This window comes from Cupressus sempervirens, chromosome 4 (genome assembly GCF_028749045.1).
Source record: "Cupressus sempervirens isolate cs-2001-9-10 chromosome 4, ASM2874904v1, whole genome shotgun sequence".
Taxonomy (NCBI): domain Eukaryota; kingdom Viridiplantae; phylum Streptophyta; class Pinopsida; order Cupressales; family Cupressaceae; genus Cupressus; species Cupressus sempervirens.
In genome coordinates, this window is record NC_143121.1 from 157,331,202 (window position 1) to 157,351,986 (window position 20,785).

The 20,785-nt window shown below is 33.7% G+C and overlaps 1 protein-coding gene and 1 long non-coding RNA gene across 4 annotated transcripts in view; one reads left to right on the plus strand and one right to left on the minus strand.

Annotated features, from left to right (window-relative positions):
- Positions 1-9,252, minus strand: part of LOC149560454 (uncharacterized) — a 33,287-nt gene extending 24,035 nt beyond the window's left edge. Inside the window, exons 1-2 of one of the 3 annotated variants that reach the window (XR_016363683.1) lie at positions 9,052-9,252; positions 8,857-8,934 (exon numbers count right to left, since the gene is read on the minus strand). This is a non-coding gene — a long non-coding RNA (uncharacterized LOC149560454). Of the gene's footprint in view, positions 1-6,242; positions 6,360-8,856; positions 8,994-9,051 lie in introns of those variants that run through there. The other 2 variants (XR_016363684.1, XR_016363685.1) reach the window with 2 other exon arrangements.
- Positions 9,253-9,571: 319 nt separating this feature from the next.
- On the plus strand, positions 9,572-10,360 carry LOC149560455 (aspartic proteinase nepenthesin-2-like). The gene has a single exon (XM_089827615.1). It carries the CDS (start codon positions 9,572-9,574, stop codon positions 10,358-10,360), a length of 789 nt encoding a protein of 262 aa, XP_089683741.1.
- The last annotated feature ends 10,425 nt before the right edge of the window (positions 10,361-20,785 follow it).

A 20,785-nucleotide genomic window follows, 5' to 3' on the forward strand; every position in this document is an offset into this window, starting at 1 on the left:
GATATGTCATGCATTGAGTGGTAAGTGCCCATTTAAGCAAGGCATATGAGCATTTCTAATCAAGCTCGAGAAGTAAAAGCTGTGGAAGGCAAAGTTTTGGAAAGTCAAGCTTCTGGCAAGTCAAGTTTTGGAAACTCAAAACACTTCTGGCTAGGCAGAAAACATTCATCTGAAGAAAATTAGAAGTTTGGTGGTCGAAGAACTTCCTTTCAACTTACTTTGCATTTACTTTTCCATCAAAGAATGTGGTTGATGCAGGAGCATCTTGCATGGGAAAATTATTCATAAAAAAAATTTAAAAAATAAAATAAATTAATTTAAAAAAAAAAATTGGAGAAGAGAGAAAGTGACGAAAATTAGAGGAAAAAAAAGGGAAAAAAGGAGAAAAGAAAGGAAAAAAAAGAAAAAAATAGGAATTTCTATTTTTGAGGTGCATAGGTGGCATAAAATAGAAAACTTACAAAAAAAAAAGGTTGTCATTCCATTTATCGAGGTGTGTTGGTGGAATTCTAAAAAGTTATGGATATTGTAAAAAGTTGTGGATATTGTAGAAGGTTATGAAAGTTGTAGAAGGTTGTGGATATTGTGTAGGAGGAATTCTAGAAGGTTGTGGATAAGTCATGCATTGGGTGGTAAGTGCCTATTTAAGCAAGGCATATGAGAATTTCTAATCAAGCTCGAGAAGTAGAAGCTGTGGAAGGTAAAGTTTTGGAAAGTCAAGCTTCAAAGTGTGAAGGTGGAAGGTGTGAAGACTTCAAGGTGTGAAAGCTCTAAAGGTGTAGCTCTTCAAGTAGAAGATTTTGGTGAAGCTCTTGGTGTGAAGACTCTTATTTGGGATTTCTCTTATGTTGAAGAATTTGTAAACTTCTTTTTGAAGAAGTCATATCTATGATATCATCTTGTGGGTGTTGTAAGGATTTTCAAGTATAATAAAATTTCTTGGGAAGTATTTTATCTCTCTTGTCTCCATATTTTTGCATTCTTGGTTATGAGTTTGTAGGGTGGTGTGGCCCCTCCATCAAGTGGTATCAGAGTGGCACTTCATCAATGTCATGTCCCCTTTTCAAATAATTAAAAATAATAATCTTTGCTAAGGCAGGCAGGCCCAAAAAGGTGAAGTTTTGGAAAAAGGGGATAATCTTTGGAAGCTAATGGACTAATAAGTGAAAATTATTATTAAAATATGTTTTATTAACCCCTCTTAGATGTGAGTGAGGGTTATGCTCTCTTTTAATGGGTTTGGAGGCATTTTGGGCTCATTCTAGAACTTGATTTTTGCGCATTGCTTTGTTGTTCTTCAGAGGCTGCCAAACCTGTGGAGAAGGAGACCCAAGAACGGGAGTTTGCAAGTTTCTAGGAAGGCTAAGGATGGGATTTTGAAGCCATTCCATGTGCATGCTCATGCGGAGTTTGCCTTTGTGCTGAACAGTGCAGATTTGTGGGTTTTCGAGTGTGTTTTTTGTAAGAGTTTGGTGTTTCCAATTGAGTATTTCATATTAGTTTGGGTTTCTATTGTATTTCAAACTTTTAGATGTTAAAATAGAGTTGAATATATGTATTTGGTCATGATTATACTTCTGTGATAGATTATCAATGCTTTTGTGGTATTTTCGACTATTTTGTGTTGTTTTCAGGAGCTCGATCATAGTTTTTGTCCTACGTTTGTGAGGTGTTGTGTAAATGCTATACAGATCTAGAAATGTCATTTTGTAGGCCGTTATGCTGCTGAAATTTCTGTGCAAATGTCCATTTTCAGATTTATTAATAATTTGTGAAGTTGTGAAGTTTTTGGCACTATTTCGGACATACCCGATTTGGGGTTTATTGAGAAATTGGTGGATCTTTGTAATATTGGTTGTTTGATCTTAAAGATCTAATTAGAGGCTTGAAATACCATATAAAATTAGAAAAGGGACATTTCAATCAAGTGGTATCAGAGCAAGAGTTCCTAAGCGTGTAAACAGATCGTCGAAGCTGAGGCAGTTTGCACCAGGACCTAGGGAGGACATGCAAATTAATTGATGGATTGAAAGATGGAAGACTGAACTTGTTGAGGCATGATCATAGAGAGCTTGTGGATTGCAGATCTGTTGTCCTAGACTTGTGATGTGGTTCCTGATTGTTCGTGCAAAGTGGTAGGTTATGATCTGACTTGCAAACAATTTGGTTGTCACAAGGAGCATGGGAAAGATTTGTTGCAGAGGGTTTACGAAGATCGTGGGAGATGGCCCTGAGAGGATTGGACCCTAAGATGATTGCAAAAATCCACGATATAGTGGAGAGGAATTTTTCTAAGATGTTTTCTTGGTTGGATGCTAGATTGGCTGATCAAGTTAAGAAGGTCAAGGTGGAAGAGGTTGATTTTGCTGATCAATTTGTGGAGCCTGATGTAGAACCTGTAGAGAAAATAGAGGTTGTTGCTAAGGATTTTTCTAACCTTATTGATGTTGGGATAGAGGTTGGTTTTTATGATCAATTTGTTGAGCCTGACATGGAGATTGTAGAGCATTTGGTCGTGGATGATCTAGTTGATGTTGGTGGTGACTTGTATGTTGTAGAGCACTTGGTCGTGGATGATCCGGTTGTTGTTGGAAGTGAGTTATGTATTGCATAGCATCTTGTTGTGAGCAATGAGATTGCTGGTTTGGCATGTATTGAGGGAGATCTACATGTTGGTGCTGATATGGATTTTGTTGTTCCTGATGTGGGGTTTGTTGCTACTGGTGTTGATTCACTAGTTGCTGATGTGAATGAAGTTTTGTTGATTAAGCATTATGTGCAGTTTGTTCCCGGAAGTGAGCATGTTAATTGGATGGTTGAGATTCTGGTATTTGACATATGGATGCACATGTGGAAGATTTGCACGTTGGTTTTCTTGTCCCTGTTGAGGTGGAAACCTTTGGTGAAGATGAAGATAGTTGTAGATCTTTCTTTTTTGGCATCAAAGTGTGGGACACACTTTTCTATCTACCAGGGGAGTCTAATGTAGGAGCATTTTGCATGGGAAAATTATTTATAAAAAAAATTTAAAAAAATAAATAAATAAATTTTAAAAAAAAATTGAAGGAGAGAGAAAGTGACGAAAATTAGAGGAAAAAAAGGGGAAAAAGGAGAAAAGAAAGGAAAAAAAAAAGAAAAAAAAGAAAAAAAAAAGAATTTCTATTTTCGAGGTGCATAGGTGACATAAAATAGAAAAGTTATTAAAAAAAAAAAAAAAAGGTTGTCATTCCATTTATCGAGGTGTGTTGGTGGAATTCTAGAAAGTTATGGATATTGTAGAAAGTTGTGAATATTGTAGAAGGTTATGGAAGTTGTAGAAGGTTGTGGATATTATGTAGGAGGAATTCTAGAAGGTTGTGGATAAGTCATGCATTGAGTGGCAAGTGCCTATTTAAGCAAGGCATATGAGCATTTCTAATCAAGCTCGAGAAGTAAAAGCTATGGAAGGTAAAGTTTTGGAAAGTCAAGCTTCAAGGTGTGAAGCTGAAAGGTGTGAAGACTTCAAGGTGTGAAAGCTCTGAAGGTGTAGCTCTTCAAGTAGAAGATCTTGTTGAAGCTCTTGGTGTGAAGACTCTTATTTGGGATTTCTCTTATGTTGAAGAATTTGTAAACTTCTTTTTGAAGAAGTCATATCTATGATATCATCTTGTGGGTGTTGTAAGGATTTTCAAGTATAATAAAAAATTTTGGGAAGCATTTTATCTCTCTTGTCTCCATATTGTTGCATTCTTGGTTATGAGTTGGTAGGGTGGTGTGGCCCCTCCATCAAGTGGTATCAGAGCTGCCCTTCATCAAGTGGTATCAGAGCGGGAGTTCCTAAATAAATCATCAAAGCTGAGGCAGTTTGCACCAGGACCTTGGGAGGACATGCAGATTAATTGATGGATGCAAAGATGGAAGACTGAACTTGTTGAGGCATGATCATAGAGATCTTGTGGATTGCAGATCCGTTGTCCTAGACTTGTGATGTGGTTCCTGATTGTTCGTGCGAGGTGGCAGGTTGTGATCTGACTTGCAAACAATTTGGTTGTCACAAGGAGCATGGGAAAGATTTGTTGCAGAGGGTTTACAAAGATCTTGGGAGATGGCCCTGAGAGGATTGGACCCTAAGATGATTGTGAAAATCCATGATATAGTGGAGAGGAATTTTTCTAAGATGTTTTCTCGGGTGGATGCTAGATTGGCTGATCAAGTTAAGAAGGTCAAGGTCGAAGAGGTTGGTTTTGCTGATCAATTTGTGGAGCCTGATGCAGAACTTGTAGAGAAAATAGAGGTTGTTGCTGAGGATATTCCTAACCTTGTTGATGTTGGGACAGAGGTTGGTTTTCATGATCAACTGGTTGAGTCTGACATGGAGATTGTAGAGCATTTGGTCATGGATGATCTAGTTGATGTTGGTGGTGACTTGCATGTTGCAGAGCACTTGGTCGTGGATGATCCAGTTGTTGTTGGAGGTGAGTTATGTATTGCAGAGCATCTTGTTGTGAGCAATGAGATTTCTTGTTTGGCATGTATTGAGGGAGATCTACATGTTGGTGCTGATATGGAGTTTGTTGTTGCTGATGCAAGGTTTGTTGCTGCTAGTGTTGATTCACTAATTGCTGATGTGAATGAAGTTTTGTTGATTAAGCATTATGTGCAGTTTGTGATGAAGGAGCATCTTGCATGAAAAAATTATTGGAAAAAAAAAAATTTAAAAAAATTTGGAGGAGAGAGAAAGTGACGAAAATTAGAGGAGAAATAATAAATAAATAAAAAGGGAAAAAGGAGAAAAAGAAAAAAAGAGGAATTTCTATTTTCGAAGTGTATAGGTGGCATAAAATAGAAAAATAAGAAAAATAGTTTTCATTCCATTAATTGAGGTGCGTAGGTGGAAATTCTAGAAGGTTTTGGATAAATCATGTATTTAATATTTGTTGGGTGCTTAGTTGTATTTGGGTGGGAATTTAATATTTATTTAAAGATAGTTGTATTTACCTTTTATCCCACATTGGTTGTGTTTGTAATGTCTTGGGTTAGAAGTACCTATTTAAGCAAGGCTTATTATCATTTGTAATCAAGCTCGAGGAGTAGAAACTTGAGAAGTAGAAGTTGTGGAAGGAGAAGCTCAAGGAGAAGCTTGATATCATCTTGTGGGTGTTGTAAGGATCTTCAAGTATAATAAAATTTCTTGTGAAGCATTTTTTTGGTCTCCATATTGTTGCTTTCTTGATTGTGAGTGAGTAAGGGTGGTGTGGCCCTCTATCAGTTTGTTCCTGGAAGTGAGCATGTTGATTGGATGGTTGAGATTTTGGTGTTTGACATATGGATGCAGATGTGGAAGATTTGCACATTGGTTTTCTTGTCCCCGTTGAGGTGGAAACCTTTGGTGAAGATGAAGATAGTTGTAGATCTTTCTTTTTTGGCGTCAAAGTGTGGGACACATTTTTCTATCTACCAGGGGAGTCTGATGCAAAAGCATCTTGCATGAGAAAATTATTTATAAAAAAAATTTTAAAAAATAAATTAATTAATTATAAAAAAAAATTGGAGGAGAGAGAAAGTGAGGAAAATTAGAGGAAAAAAAAGGGGAAAAAGGAGAAATGAAGGAAAAAAAAGAAAAAAATAGGAATTTCTATTTTCGAGGTGCATAGGTGGCATAAAATAGAAAAGTTACAAAAAAAAAAGGTTGTCATTCCATTTATCGAGGTGTGTTGGTGGAATTCTAGAAAGTTATGGATATTGTAGAAAGTTGTGAGTATTGTAGAAGGTTATGGAAGTTGTAGAAGGTTGTGGATATTGTGTAGGAGGAATTCTAGAAAGTTGTGGATAAGTCATGCATTGGGTCGTAAGTTCCTATTTAAGCAAGGCATATGAGCATTTCTAATCAAGCTCAAGAAGTAGAAGTTGTGGAAGGTAAAGTTTTGGAAAGTCAAGCTTCAAGGTGTGAAGGTGGAAGGTGTGAAGACTTCAAGGTGTGAAAGCTCTAAAGGTGTAGCTCTTCAAGTAGAAGATTTTGGTGAAGCTCTTGGTGTGAAGACTCTTATTTGGGATTTCTCTTATGTTGAAAAATTTGTAAACTTCTTTTTGAAGAAGTCATATCTATGATATCATCTTGTGGGTGTTGTTAGGATTTTCAAGTACAATAAAATTTCTTGGGAAGCATTTTATCTCTCTTGTCTCCATATTGTTGCATTCTTGGTTATGAGTTGGTAGGGTGGTGTGGCCCCTCCATCAAGTGGTATCAGAGCGGCCCTTCATCAGTGGTAGGAGCTCCATGACATGCTCCTTGTTTATCACCGCCCACCAAGAGCTACACATTGTCCATTTCCAAAACAACCAAATATGGAAGCTCCTTGGTGCCCACATAATCCCTTCCCCTAGCAGTAGTACGCCATGACAACAAAAGGCCACACTAGGTCATTATTCAATATTTGTGCCTGCCACTACATCAAATAATCAATCTCGATAGTTGGAAAAAGAGACTCCAGATAGTAATCGGCCAAAATCAGTTGAATAAGTGCAACGCTACAATTTTGCGAATCATCTTGCACTGATATGAAGCATCTTCCATAGTCAATGCAAAAAATAAATTGGTATTGTTGAGAAAGGGTATGTCTTTTGCGTAAATATGATATGAATTCTTTCTAAAAGGATTCACAAGTTATTACGGATCGGTATCTCATCTTATTTCCATCTTCTCATGTTATAGAATTTATTAAGTTTATATAATTGTTTGCAAAGGGACACATCCAAACCTATCTCTTCTTTCCATATCTAGATCTACAACTTTATCAATCAGAGTAAATCACAAACATCCAAGTTAGTGATAACTACAAAAACCACTACTTCCAAGGAAGACAGTGACAAAGAAGGGAAGAGAAAGTGATACTTGGTTGCGTTGAATAGACAGTCTCCAATCAAGAATGAATAAAACAAAGAGGATAAATTTACAACATCAAAGTCCAGAATCCAACTCATGTGAATAAGAATAGAGGAAATTACTATCATAACAAGATAGCAACATAATGACCTTTGTCAAAGATCAATTCAAATATCTAGAAGCGATAGAGGACTTTCTTGAATCCCTCTAGAGGATATTTTGTATATACTCAGTCAACATGTGGACCTTGAAAGCTAATATTAGAGACTGATACATAATTTGCAAACTGTACTGACCCCTCTGAGTTTACCATGATAGGTTGAGATATTGAAGTTATTATATTGAAGAATATAATCTATCATAATCAGCGACATATACCGAAAACTAGACCACATGAAGGCTGAGCAGTGTATAATATAACTTGGGCTATAATTTAACCCCAATGAATTCTATAGAATCATTCAAGTGTGCCTTGACTAAAAGATATCACGTGATAGAGAAAATAGAGGTCTAGATACCATCTGCAACAATAGGACATACAAATCCATTTCGAAGTCTATGGCAAAAACATTTGATCAAACCAATATAGTCAACAAATATATCATAATAAATAAGAGGAATTACATCTATCATCAGAGCTCCCAATCACTATCAAGCAAGAGAATCGCTCTTATAAGATTGAGGTTAATCATATCAAAGTTAAAAGACATTACATAATATTGGACCAATCTTATGATTGCTGTACATAATATAAATTACCGGCAAACCTATCTCATTATATTGACACATACACATATTGGATTTATGAGTCAAGTGAATTCAAATAGAATGGGCTAATTAATTGAGTAGAGTATCAAGACAAATTATTGGGAGTAATGGTTTCAATATGAAGACTTCATTCATGAATTCAAGTAAACATGCACTATTTTGATATCATAAGACAACAATACCAGGGGACATTTCAAGCTGGATTGAAAGTGGTTTGGAATGCACTCCACATTTTTATTATTGGTTGATATGAATTGATTTTGTTAATGTTAATGTAGCTTCAGTTGGATAACTAAGTAATGTCTGTGGGCTAAAGAATACAACAAAACTAATGTTGGATGTAGTAAAATAACATCCAGTTGGATATTTGAGTTAGAGATTGCAGTTATCTAATATCAGGAGGCATGCTTATAATGCCAAGATAAAACCCTGAACCCTTATTGTGTTTTTATGTACTTAGATGTGAATGCTCTGTTCTATATCTCCCCTGTTTACAGATCCTACAACCACAAATTTTGATCTCAAGTTATCAACATTCCAGAATTTAGTTACAAGTCGAAGAAATTCAGCAAGGTCAATTATGGCAATGGCCAAGCAATTAGAAGGCTCGCTATCTCATAGAGAACAAATCATGTTTAGATTCTCCAGAAGCTGGGTTGTTTATTCTCCCGTAGATTATTATGGGAGGGAGCAGCTCCAAGGGTTAGGTCACAGTTTATCTGAGAATGAGTCTGGAACCGTCCTTGAAAATAAAGTTGGTTTATCTGAGAATATAAATGTGATTGAGAATACGCGAGAAAACAATAAAAAAGACTACTCCCATAAGGAATCCATTCAAACGCTTTCAATAGTCACAACTGATAACCACAATCACCTTCATTGCCGCTTTCACAATTCCAGGAGGAGTGAGAAATGATAAAGGTATTATATATAGTTGAGATTAGGCCTTTCACAGAAGAAAGAATAAATTCAACATGGCCAAAAGTAAATTCTAGCATTCCTATGACATATAAAAGTCATGCAATCCACAGGCAACGCTCGATGCGTCCAAACCCTAGGAGGATCCATGGTGCGGAGAGTTAAATGGTAAAGAACCATGTCAAAATGGGGCAAAACAATGAAAACATATGATCTGAACGAAATCATTGAAATGTCAGGACAGACCACGATGAGGATATAAAAAAAACCTCATTAAATATTTTATGCAGCCACCACAAGTGTCTTACCCAACAAACAATGTTTGAGATGGTCCAAGGCTGTGAGCAGTCGACGATTTCCAGACCAAGCGATCTTTTTCCATTAGACTGAAAACCCAAAACCCAAAGAGCAGATCAATTGTAAACCATAAAACTCTAATGCAGATGTGGAGGAAACCGAGCGGAAAAGATTGAACATACAAGAGATCTACATAGGGTTTTTACCTGTTTATTGTATACGGATCTGAATCGTTCTCGTTGAAGACGACGACGGCTAGGGCGTGATAGATGAAAAATATATATATATAAATCATGAACTCTAGTCATATCCATGATGAATCTTCCCGCCTCTGTTGAGAACTGTTCATAATGCCCTGAGAACTGCTGATGATGCGCTGTTGATGCCTCGTAAACAGAGTTAACCGCCATAAGTTAGATCACAATCAGTCATTTTAAGAAAAGTCGCGATTTTCCTGTTGTCTTTATTTAAAACAATTAATAATTTAAACATAAAAAATATGGTAAAAGACAAAATCGATATTTTGTCTTTAAGTAACGTCTTTAATATGGCTAGTGTGTAGTAGTGTCAAATCTGTCCCTTGCTCGTCCTCCCTCTGCTCTTCTCTTCCTAACTCCACCTGTTCAACCAACTCATGCCAATTCTCTCATTATTCCACAGACAATCGGACATTCTCTCATTATTCCACAGACCACGTCGGGAGAGTTATTCTTCGGGACATTCAGCATGACAAATGGAAGCGGGGGCGCGCAATCTTTTGACGGAGTAGCGTTTGCCTGCAGAAATGACAGCCATGGAGACGGCGTGGTGAGTACCAATGGCGTTGTGTGGAACAATGCCGTCATGGGGATAAACGGCGTGGTGGCGCTCCGGCGAGGAAATCTATTGCTCAACTCACAGATTGGTGAGTCCAAATTCTCCTACTGTCTTGCCCAAGATTACCCCGAAGACTCCAATGAGTTATTCGCCATGCGTCTCCTTTTCGGCACCGCAGCCGAATTGAACGACGCGGGAGTACAGTCCACGAAGATCCTTAAAAACCCAATTCTGCCCCAACTGAACAGCTACTATTACCTCTTTGTGGAAGTTAAAAACGTTGGGGACGTGGCTGCCAAAATTCCACAAGGAACGTTCGATATAAAGCCGAATGGAAGCGGGGGATTCATCATCGAGTCTGCAACGCCCTACACTGCCTTACCGCATGCCGCATTTACTGCAGTGGCTTCTGTTTTGGATTCATCCCTTATCGAATACAATAGAACTAAGGGGTCCCGTGATGGGTTTAGTGTGTGCTATGGAGCACCTGCCCGGGCGGTACCTGGTTTGAGTGTGAAATTTCACATGGGCGGAGGTGCAGACTATGTTATTGATTCAGAAAGCAATTTCATTACATATGTAGAGATGGATCAGTTTATTTTCTGTCTGGCAATTTTGGAAATGGGGGAGGCTTCTGTTGAAGGTGTGCCGGCCATCCTTGGAAATTTCCAAGGAGCAAAATCATCATATTCTGTATGACAACGCCAACGAGAGGCTTTCGTTTGTCGCTACTGATTGCAAGTCTCTTTTTCGTGTCCTTGACCTCTACCCCGAATATTCAGAGTCCAAAGTTTCCTCCTTGAGTTTCCGTGGTTTGCTGCTGGTGATACTTTCTATTGTGATTTTTCTATTCAGTTTATGACAGATCAGTCAAACGCCATAGAACAAGCAATTGATCAATAAATTTGAATTGGCTTGCAGATAGAATAATTAAGATTATTGGAAACAAAGACATCAATACAATTGACGACAGTCTTTTTCCACTCTCATGAAAGTAGTTATATTTTAGATTCATTATTTTCTGCTATTAGGATGTGGAAAGTATTTCCATGATTGGTATTGAACAAGTAATTTAAACTAGTGAATTTGCAGTAGTCATTATGTTGTTATCTTGAATCTTCTTAAGTTACTGTGAGCTATCAAATGGGACAATTGTCTTACCATATATAAAATATAATAATAAAACAAAATTTTTGTGTATAAAATTATAAATCTTTTACAAAAGTGGTAATTGATCTTCATTTATATCAATATGAACTAGTTAACTAATAGATTATATTGTCATAAATAATGTACAATGTAAGAGTCTAAGATAACAATTTTGTTTGAAGTAAAATTGAATATGTATCAAATTGATACCATCAAACTACCTTTACATTTGATTCAAATAATTGTGCCCTATTGACAGGTCAAGAATATATGATTAAATTGTTTAAATAGTAGTAAGTATGATAGAATGAAGATAAAATATATACAATAAGAATATCTGAAATTTCCTAAGAAAGACAATGTGAAATTCATCATAATAAATATAGATATCTCTCTATGTATTTATCTAAAAGGACTTTCCATCTTGTTAAAGTTCATCTAATATATTTTCATATAAAAAAATTATTATACAAACATCATAAAATATCTATTAACTAAGATAATAATATATATTTGAAATAAGACATTTAAGGTAACTTATTAAAATTATAAAGAAATAATATTTTTTCCTTAAGATTTTGTATCATTCATTATTCACTTCTTTCAGATATGTTTATCTTATAATTCAAAAAAATCTGCATACCATTACATGCTGAACAAAGAGTGGTGTAATTTGATCACCTATACCAACACCAAAAAACTATACTTCATCAATATATTTTTAGAATAATGATAAAATTTCCTTTATAATGAAGAGTGTATGATATTTGATAGGATTAAAATATTTGATATAATATCAAAGGTAATGAATCCGTAGTTGCTTTTGTGGAAACTATGATTTGCATTATCGATGAAGAATATATCAATCCTTGCTCTTCTAAGGGTCTATTTAGCAGTGGGAATATGAGTGGAATAGGCATATGTAAATTTTTTAAATTTCAAATTCTTCATTTGGGTGCATCAAATCAGAATTGTGATTAGGAATATGTATTCCAATTTTGGCCCAAAAATAAGCATTTGCAATTCTACCTAAAGAGGTGGAATTGGAATACATATTCCTATTCCAGATTTATTTATTTTAGAAAAAACATTTTTTTAGGTTTGTGAATTCCCCATCAAATTCCAGCTAAACCAAACAAGAATATGAATGTGTATTCTTAGTTTCTAATCTAGAATAACAATTCCATAATACATACTCTGATGTAACACGAGTCTTGCTCCTACCTCAACTCCATCAAGGGTTTCCTTAGGTCTTTCTCTTGACCTGGTATGTTTTCTTACTACCCCCAATCTTCATAGGATCCTATCTATGAGGTCCTACTCCATTCAACTAGTGAACACCAATTAGATAGAACAACAACTCCTTACACCACTTCCTAGGCTTGTATTAGCCTTCATTGTTCCCTCTTCACCAACTCAACAATTTGCCCCAATATATTCAACTATTCCTCCAAATGGAGATATAATCATCTAGGAAGGCATTAGGATCCTCTCCAAGACCTAAAACCATATTTTGCATTCTAAACCTACTCGAGTTCCAAGAACCACACGGAAAATCTAAATAGAGCTACAAATAATTAGCCCTACTTTTGATGAAAATCTTGAATAACTTACAAAAGTCCTTAACAAGGTGATATACTAACCTTTGATCCATATAACCTTTTTAGATAACTAAAGGATTATTGAGGTTTTAGGCTTCCAAACAATCTATATAGTATCACCTACAATTGTGCCTAAAAATCAGGGTTTACAATGCAGTTTCCCCTTCCAATGAATCTTCACCATTGCCTCCCATTACTATTAGGACTTCAGAACACATGCTTCTACCACCTCCCAATCCTTAATTGAAGCTATCAATGCTTTCAATACCTCCTAACACCTTTGCAACACATTGTGATCCCTAGCCATGCAACTTTGGCTCACCTAGGGAATCACCTTAAAAATACCATCATTTCCTTCCAGAGCCCCTCCTTCATAGTATACTATGTACATGTAGTCATCTTCCTAATATGAAAATCGTGTGCAAATTCCATGTTGGGAAGAGGCTATATGAACCGATCTTTACGAGTTACCTAGTTCAAGACAATAGAATGGCATAACACAAAATAATTTTAACAACTAGATAGAAGCCTACAAAATCATGAACTAATACCACATAGATATTTAAAATGAATTAATCTAACCCTTCAATTTTTTATCACACTTCATATAATCCATTCAAGCACTCAAAACTCAAAAAATCAAGAAATGTAACTATTATTCCTATTGTACAGTTTGTAAACACAAATCCAAATTTCTTCCAACACCTTTACTGGGTCAAGTGTGGCCTTAAATACTTGTCCAAAGGCCAACACCAACCATTTTATATAGTTATCGAGCCCCATATACGATGTTCCTCTTATTCAACAATTTAAGTTTCAATGTTGTCAATATCAACATTGACAACTTTTGAGCAATTTTTACATCTTTTTGAATTTTGCACTCAAACTTGTCCCAAAGGCCACCAAACTTTACCAAAAGCCTAATAAGGTCTTTAAACATTAAAAAAGGACTTTAAATCACTTTTTGGGCAATTTGTAATGTCCCCACTCCTACTCCATTATTATAGATGACATTTCATTGAATTGTAATATTAATAATAGTCATGTTTTGATGCCAATAGTGGCATGTTGTGATGGTTAAGTTGTTGCGTTGTTATCCTTGCCATCAAGGTTCAAATCTCATGGGGATGAGGTCCCCCGTTTGTGGCCTCACTGGTTCATAGCTCCAGGTCAAAGCGTTTACCCCTCTTTTAAAAAAAATAAAAAAATAGTCATGTTTTGATAATCAAAAGATAAAGTCTTATAATATTTCATCTAATAATAAAATTATATCAAATGTAATTTTAATAATCATTTATAATGTTATTGGAGAATAGAATTAATAATATTGAGATCATAATAATATTTTAATTAAATATTATATATAATATTTGTAATTATAATATAAATATTCAATGTATTGGTATACCATCAATAACTTATGAACTTTATAATAATATGTTTTATAATGTTATCAATAATGTATTCTTAGCTAGAATGTTATCTTTCTCAATTAATAAAACACATTACTTTGAATATAACATACCTTATATATTGGGCTCCCTGTAGCTTTGGGATATGAAGCTACGTGCTATTTAACAATGTAGGTCACTAAATCTATTTATTTATATTTCATCTTAACTCACCTTTATTACCCTAAAGATAACTTTTTGAATTAACAAATATATTACTTAATATTAGATACCTTATAAAATACTCTCCTTGTATATGGAATCCCTTTTATTAAAGAACTCCTCGGTGACTTTCTCTTATTATTTTCAAAGTGAAAATACCTAATATTTTTTAATTATATCAGCCTTCTTTTTCTACTATCCATTTCCTATATCTTATATTTTATATTTCTCCCATTTTGATCTAGCACATGATTTGTTGACTTTGGTTGGTATTAGATTTATGAGATGTAAGTTGGTATGAAGTATATTTTATTTATTTCTTCTCTTTGTTTCTCCGTGACTCCATTTTATGCATCTAAAGTGAACTATATTTATATTACACAAATTAATCATTCATGTCTCTTTGAGGTGAAATGACTAGACGTTTAGCTTAGGAATATGTAGTACAATTGGTAATTTATCATTCATAGTAATTTGATAATTACTATTATTTAATTTTATTATTTATAGTTTACATATTTAATTGTTCATTCAATGTACAATATTTATTTATTATTAAATATTTATTTATTCATAAAATTATTAAATAATACTATTTTAACTATATAACTCACAATTTAATTAATCTAAATTAGTTTATTCATGAGTATGTACACACACACACACATGTATGTATGTATATGTATGTATATACATATATGTGTATATATACGTATATGTATATGTGTGTGTGTGTGTGTACACACACACACACACACATGTATATATATATATATGTATATATACATATGTATATATATATGTATATATACATATGTATATATATATGTATATATATATGTATATATATGTATGTATACATACATATATATATACATATATATATCTATATATAGATATACATGTATATATGTATACATATACATATGTATATGTATATATATATGTATATATATGTATATATATGTATACATATATATATATGTATATATATGTATATATATGTATACATATATATATATATGTATACATATATATATATACATGTATGTATGTATACATACATGTATGTATGTATACATACATGTATGTATGTATACATACATGTATGTATGTATACATACATGTATGTATGTATACATACATGTATGTATGTATACATACATGTATGTATGTATACATACATGTATGTATGTATACATACATATATATATATATATATATATATATATATATATAATCAAATGCTTGGTTGATAGTTTATCATTAGAGGGATGTTACAATCCTACTCTCTCAAAACTGCTTTTCCTCAAGCAATTAATTAATGACTCATTTTTTAGTTCCAAAATTTAATTAAGTGATGTAATTGATTGTGTGAAAATTAGTATTAGGTGAACTTATATTGAGTGGTAAGATTTATTCCATGTACTAGGTCAAATTAGTGAATGAGAGATTGATTGAGAATAATCAATTAGTTTATGTTTTATGATAAGATGCTATATGATGACAAATTATAGAGTTCAACATGTTGAGTTACCTCAAAATATGATTGATATATTTATAATCAAATGTTATGATTTGGTTAATCTCCAAAATTTTAACATCTTCCATAGTTTATAATTCATTGAATACTCTCTCTATGATCATTAGTGTTTATTCAATTGAAATAGACACAATCCCTCTTCTTTTTCTAATTCATGTTCTCTTTAGAGTATGTAAAGTTTCATTATCATAGGACACTAGATACCTATCTATGAGTAGGCTCCCTCAAGGGTCTAGGATTGCATATTCATACCCATCTTGGATTCTTTCCTCAAGGATTTTGGCATCATGTTCTTACGTATATTTGACTCTTTCTTCAAGGTATTCGGAACCATGTCCTCACCCATCTTGGACTCTTTCCTCAAGGCATTGGAACCCATGTCCTTACCTATCATGGAATCTACCTATCTCAAATGGATTTACTCTACCTCTCCCTTCTTGACGATAAAATACTTTATCAATTGATGAACTCATATTCATAATTTATGTAATCATGTCCCTATGCTAAAGTATCACCCATATTCAAAGTTTGATCTTTTATTGATTGAAACGCTTATGATTATGTTTACCCAATAGGATGGCAAGATCATTCTCTTATACCACTGTAACCTCCTAGGAAGTCCCGGTGCTTCACCCCTGTGAGCATCACCTAGATCCAATGAGTGCTAAGTGTTCCATTTATTCTCATGAGAGATGGATTCATGAATCACTACTCATGAAATATGGGTCAATGAGTTTGACTCAAAAATCACACAGTTAAATCCTGATAGCAATATCACAATTTGACTTGCTATGGAAATTATCTCCTACTTATTAGAAAATATATTACTTAATATTAGATACCTTAAAAAATACTCTCCTTATATATGCAATCCCTTTTATTAAACACTCCTTGGTGACTTTCACTTATTATTTTCAAAGTGAAAATACTTAATGCTTTTTAAGTGTATCAGCCTTCTTTTTCTACTCTCCATTTCCTATATCTTATATTTTATATTTCTCCCTTTTTGATCTGGCACATGATTTGTCAGCTTTGGCTGGTATTGGGTTTATGAGATGTAGGTTGATATGAAGTATATTTTATTTATTTCTTCTCTTTGTTTCTCCATGATTCCCTTTTATGCATTTGAAGTGAACTATATTTGTACTACACAAATTAATCATTCACATCTCTTTGAGGTGAAATGACGCAACATTTAGCTTAGGAATATGCAGTACAATTAGTATTTTATCATTTATAGTAATTTGATAATTACTATTATTTAATTTTATTATTTATGGTTTACATATTCAATTGTTCATTCAATGTTCAATATTTATTTATTATTAAATATTTAGTTAATAATGAAATTATTAAATAATACTATTTTAACTATATAACTCACATTTTAATTAATCTAAATTAGTTTATTTATGGGTATTTAGTCATCTCATTTTATATGTATGCACATATATTTAATCAAATACTTGGTCAATAGTTTATCATTACAGGGATATTACACCATTCTTCCCTTAAAATCACACAAATACCCCATTTGATCTAAAATGGGCATACTTGCAACTAAGAGAAACTAAGGTTCGTATACTTAACACACCTCAACTTAGGACCAAGCTAGTCCTTTATTACCCTAGTGGTGTGGCTAGTACGACTACAAGCCAAAACAACTTAGGAACCCTAGGTCTTTCATAATCTTTACCTAGGTGCCTCTATACCATACTCCCCTGCAAAGAAAAACTATGTCACTCCTATGGACAATAGGTCATTGGAGATATCCATTTTGTTGAAGTTTCCCTCAAAAATCCAAGGTTTCTTTTGAATTTGGTTTGTGCATCCACTTGATGAGATGTTCCATATACACCTGATTCCTAGTAGCTTTCTTGACTTTGGAGTCCAACACCTTTTTAGCTTCCAACTTTATTGGTAGGGCACCACTATAGAGTCTAGATCAATATTAATTTTGTGACTATTGTGAGAAATATTAGGAAGTGGATTGTAATGTCCCCACTAATAGGGTTAGTTAGGGACAACTAATACCTACAAAATAAATGTTAGAATCATAAAAATAATAAAACTAACTATATTATTCTATTCTCTAATTTAACCCTGATCTTAAGGACATCTCCAAGTCAGGTTTCCTAGCTCATAGCTACCTTATCATCTTCTCAGGAGCACACTCCTTAATATTCTTCTTAGATAGGTATCCTCTATCCAAGGCTACTCACATATGTACATGTTGACAATTTCAAAATATTTTGGTAGGTCGATTATCAACCATGGCAAACAATGGAGATCTTAAATATCTCACATGCTCCATGCTACGATATCAACACTCAGCCATATCAGACAATGGAGATCTTAAATATCTTGCATGCTCCATGCTACAAGTAACATTGATTCTCGACCATGGCAGACAATGGAGATCTTAAATATCTCGCATGCTCCATGCTATGAGTAACTTTAATTCTTGGCCATGGCAAACAATGGAGATTTTAAATATCTCACATACTCCATGCTTTGAGTCTCATTAATATCCATGGTGTTAACCCCATGAGCTAACACAATATTATCCACAAGTATGGTTCATAAATAAATTCATAAACATTATTAAACAAATATAATTTATAAACATACCTTTCTTACATTCTTCTTTTTCAAGAGTCACACTCTTTCATAATACAAATCCTTTTAAAAGTCACAACAATTCATAGTTATCATCCTTCCGAAAAGTCACGACCCTTCATAACTAAAATCCTTTGGAAAAATCTCTATACTTTATAATCACAATATTTTTTAAGAGTCACAACTATTCATAATTATGACCCTTTCAAAAGGTACACATCCTTTCAATATCATTGATACCTTTTCAGAATGTCACTTCCTTATTGTATTCATATTACTTTCCTCTTCCATTTTCCCTTTTTGAACTCCTCTCCTCTTCTCTTTCTTTTTTTCCCCTCTAAAATAAACTCTCCTCTCTTTTATATCTTAATTTTAAGGAGTCATGTCTATTTGTTAAACATCTCTTGACTTTTTATTAGATTTAGTTAGTTTATATTATTCTATGTTATATTATTTATTTACTTACTTATTTGTGTTTATTTTATTTATTATTAAATTGTATTTAGAAAGTTAACATACTTTCTACAATATTGTCTCTTGAATTTAATTTAATTTGTTTCTTTACTCATTGAAATTTTATTATTTTTTAATTATTTAAAATATCATACTAAATATTATTTTATTAATAATATAGATTAAATAAATATTATTTTCTTATTTTCTATTTTAGTATTAGTTTTAATATAACTTTATTATTTATTTAATGACATTGTATTATCTAATAGTTATTAAAATTCTATCTTAAAATGGGGATATGACATGGACCTTTGAATTGAACTAAGTCTTGCACATTGACAATAGGAGAAATTCCTGAATCTGATGGCAAATCAACCTTATAGACATTGGATCCATATTCTGTGATGACTTTACAAGGTGTCACTCTCTTCATTTGCAGTTTAGTTGGCACAGGCTTCTATAATCTAGATATATTGAAGTGCACAATGACATAATCTCCTATAGAAAACTAAATTTCTCTTCTCTTCTCATCTACCTTGGATTTCAACTTTTGTGTGTCATCTTGGATAGTCTTCTTCACCTCCTCTTTGATTTCCTTCATAGTTTGAGAAAAGTCCTTAGCATTTCCACTCCTATATTCCATCCCTCCAAGATCTCTTAACTTACATACACCCCTTGGATGAATCCCATACACAATTTCAAATGGGCTTCTACATGTGGTTCTATTCTTACTCTCATTGTAAGCATATTCTTCCCAAGGAATGATAACATCTGATGTTTTCTCATGTTCTTTAGTTAAGCATCTCAAGAGATTATCTAACACTCTATTAACCATCTCAATCTAACCATCTGTTTGAGGTTGGTAGACTGAACCAAATGAAAGGTTTGTACCAAGTCTACTCCACAAGGTCTTCCAAAAATGGCTCATGAACTTTACATCTCTATCTAACACAACCCTTAATGGGAGACCATGAATTCTCACAACCTCCTTAAAGAATTGGTATGCAATGTAGCTAGCATCATTGGTAATTTTTCATAGTATGAAATGCCACATTTTTCTGAATTTGTCAACTACTACATATATATTGCCATATCTCTCCTTTTCCTTGGGCAAACCTACTATGAATTCCATGCTCACACTCTCCCATGGCCTATTTGGGATTTGTAAGGGCTGATATAAACCCATATTTCTGATTCCACCCTTGGCTTTCATACACACCATGTGTTGTTCAACATGATCTAGTCACATCCTTGACTATTTTGGTCAATAGTAGAATCTTTAGACTAACTCTATATTTTTGTTCACACCAAAGTGACCACTTAAACTCCCATTGTGCTTTTATTGAATGAGGTTTTCCCTCATTGATCCTCTTGGAACACATAACTGGTTACCCTTAAATAGTAGCTCATTCTACAAGGCAAATTCAGAGAATTTGCTATGAAAATAGTTTTCAAAGAACATACCTTGTACACTTCTACAAAAGTCTTCATCCCCCTTGTAGAGATTCTTGAAACTCTCTACCCCTATTATTTGTAGTTGAATCTCTTGGATACTTAACAATATCTTGCTCAATGCATCTATTAGCTTATTCATTTGCCCTTTTTTATGCTTGATTGTGAATGTGAATGCTCGTAAGTACTCCATCTATTTCAAATGCCTATTACTTAACTTATCTTGAGTGTTAATATAACTTAGGCTTGGTTATTTATGAATACAAAAACATCCTTTGGTAGAAAATAATATCTCCATTTTCTAAGAGACTACACTAAGGCATATAGTTCTAGGTCATAAGAAGAATACTTCTTCTTGGCTTCATTTACTTTTTCATTGAAGAAGGCTACTAGCCTACCTTCTTGACTCAACACTCCTCTAACTTCCAAACCACTTGCATCATATTCTATCATGAAGATCTTCTCAGAACTAGGCTAATGTAAGATGGGTTGGGTGGATATTTATTTCATCAACAACTCAAAGGATTTTTCTGCTTCTAAATTCCATTTGAACTTAGTTGTGACCCCACCCTTTATGGTACTTTAAAAAGGTGCACATATACCACTAAAATTCCTAATGTTTTTTCTATAAAACTAAGCTAAACCATTAAAAATTCTTATCTCACTAGATGCAATAAGTGTTGGCTAGTTG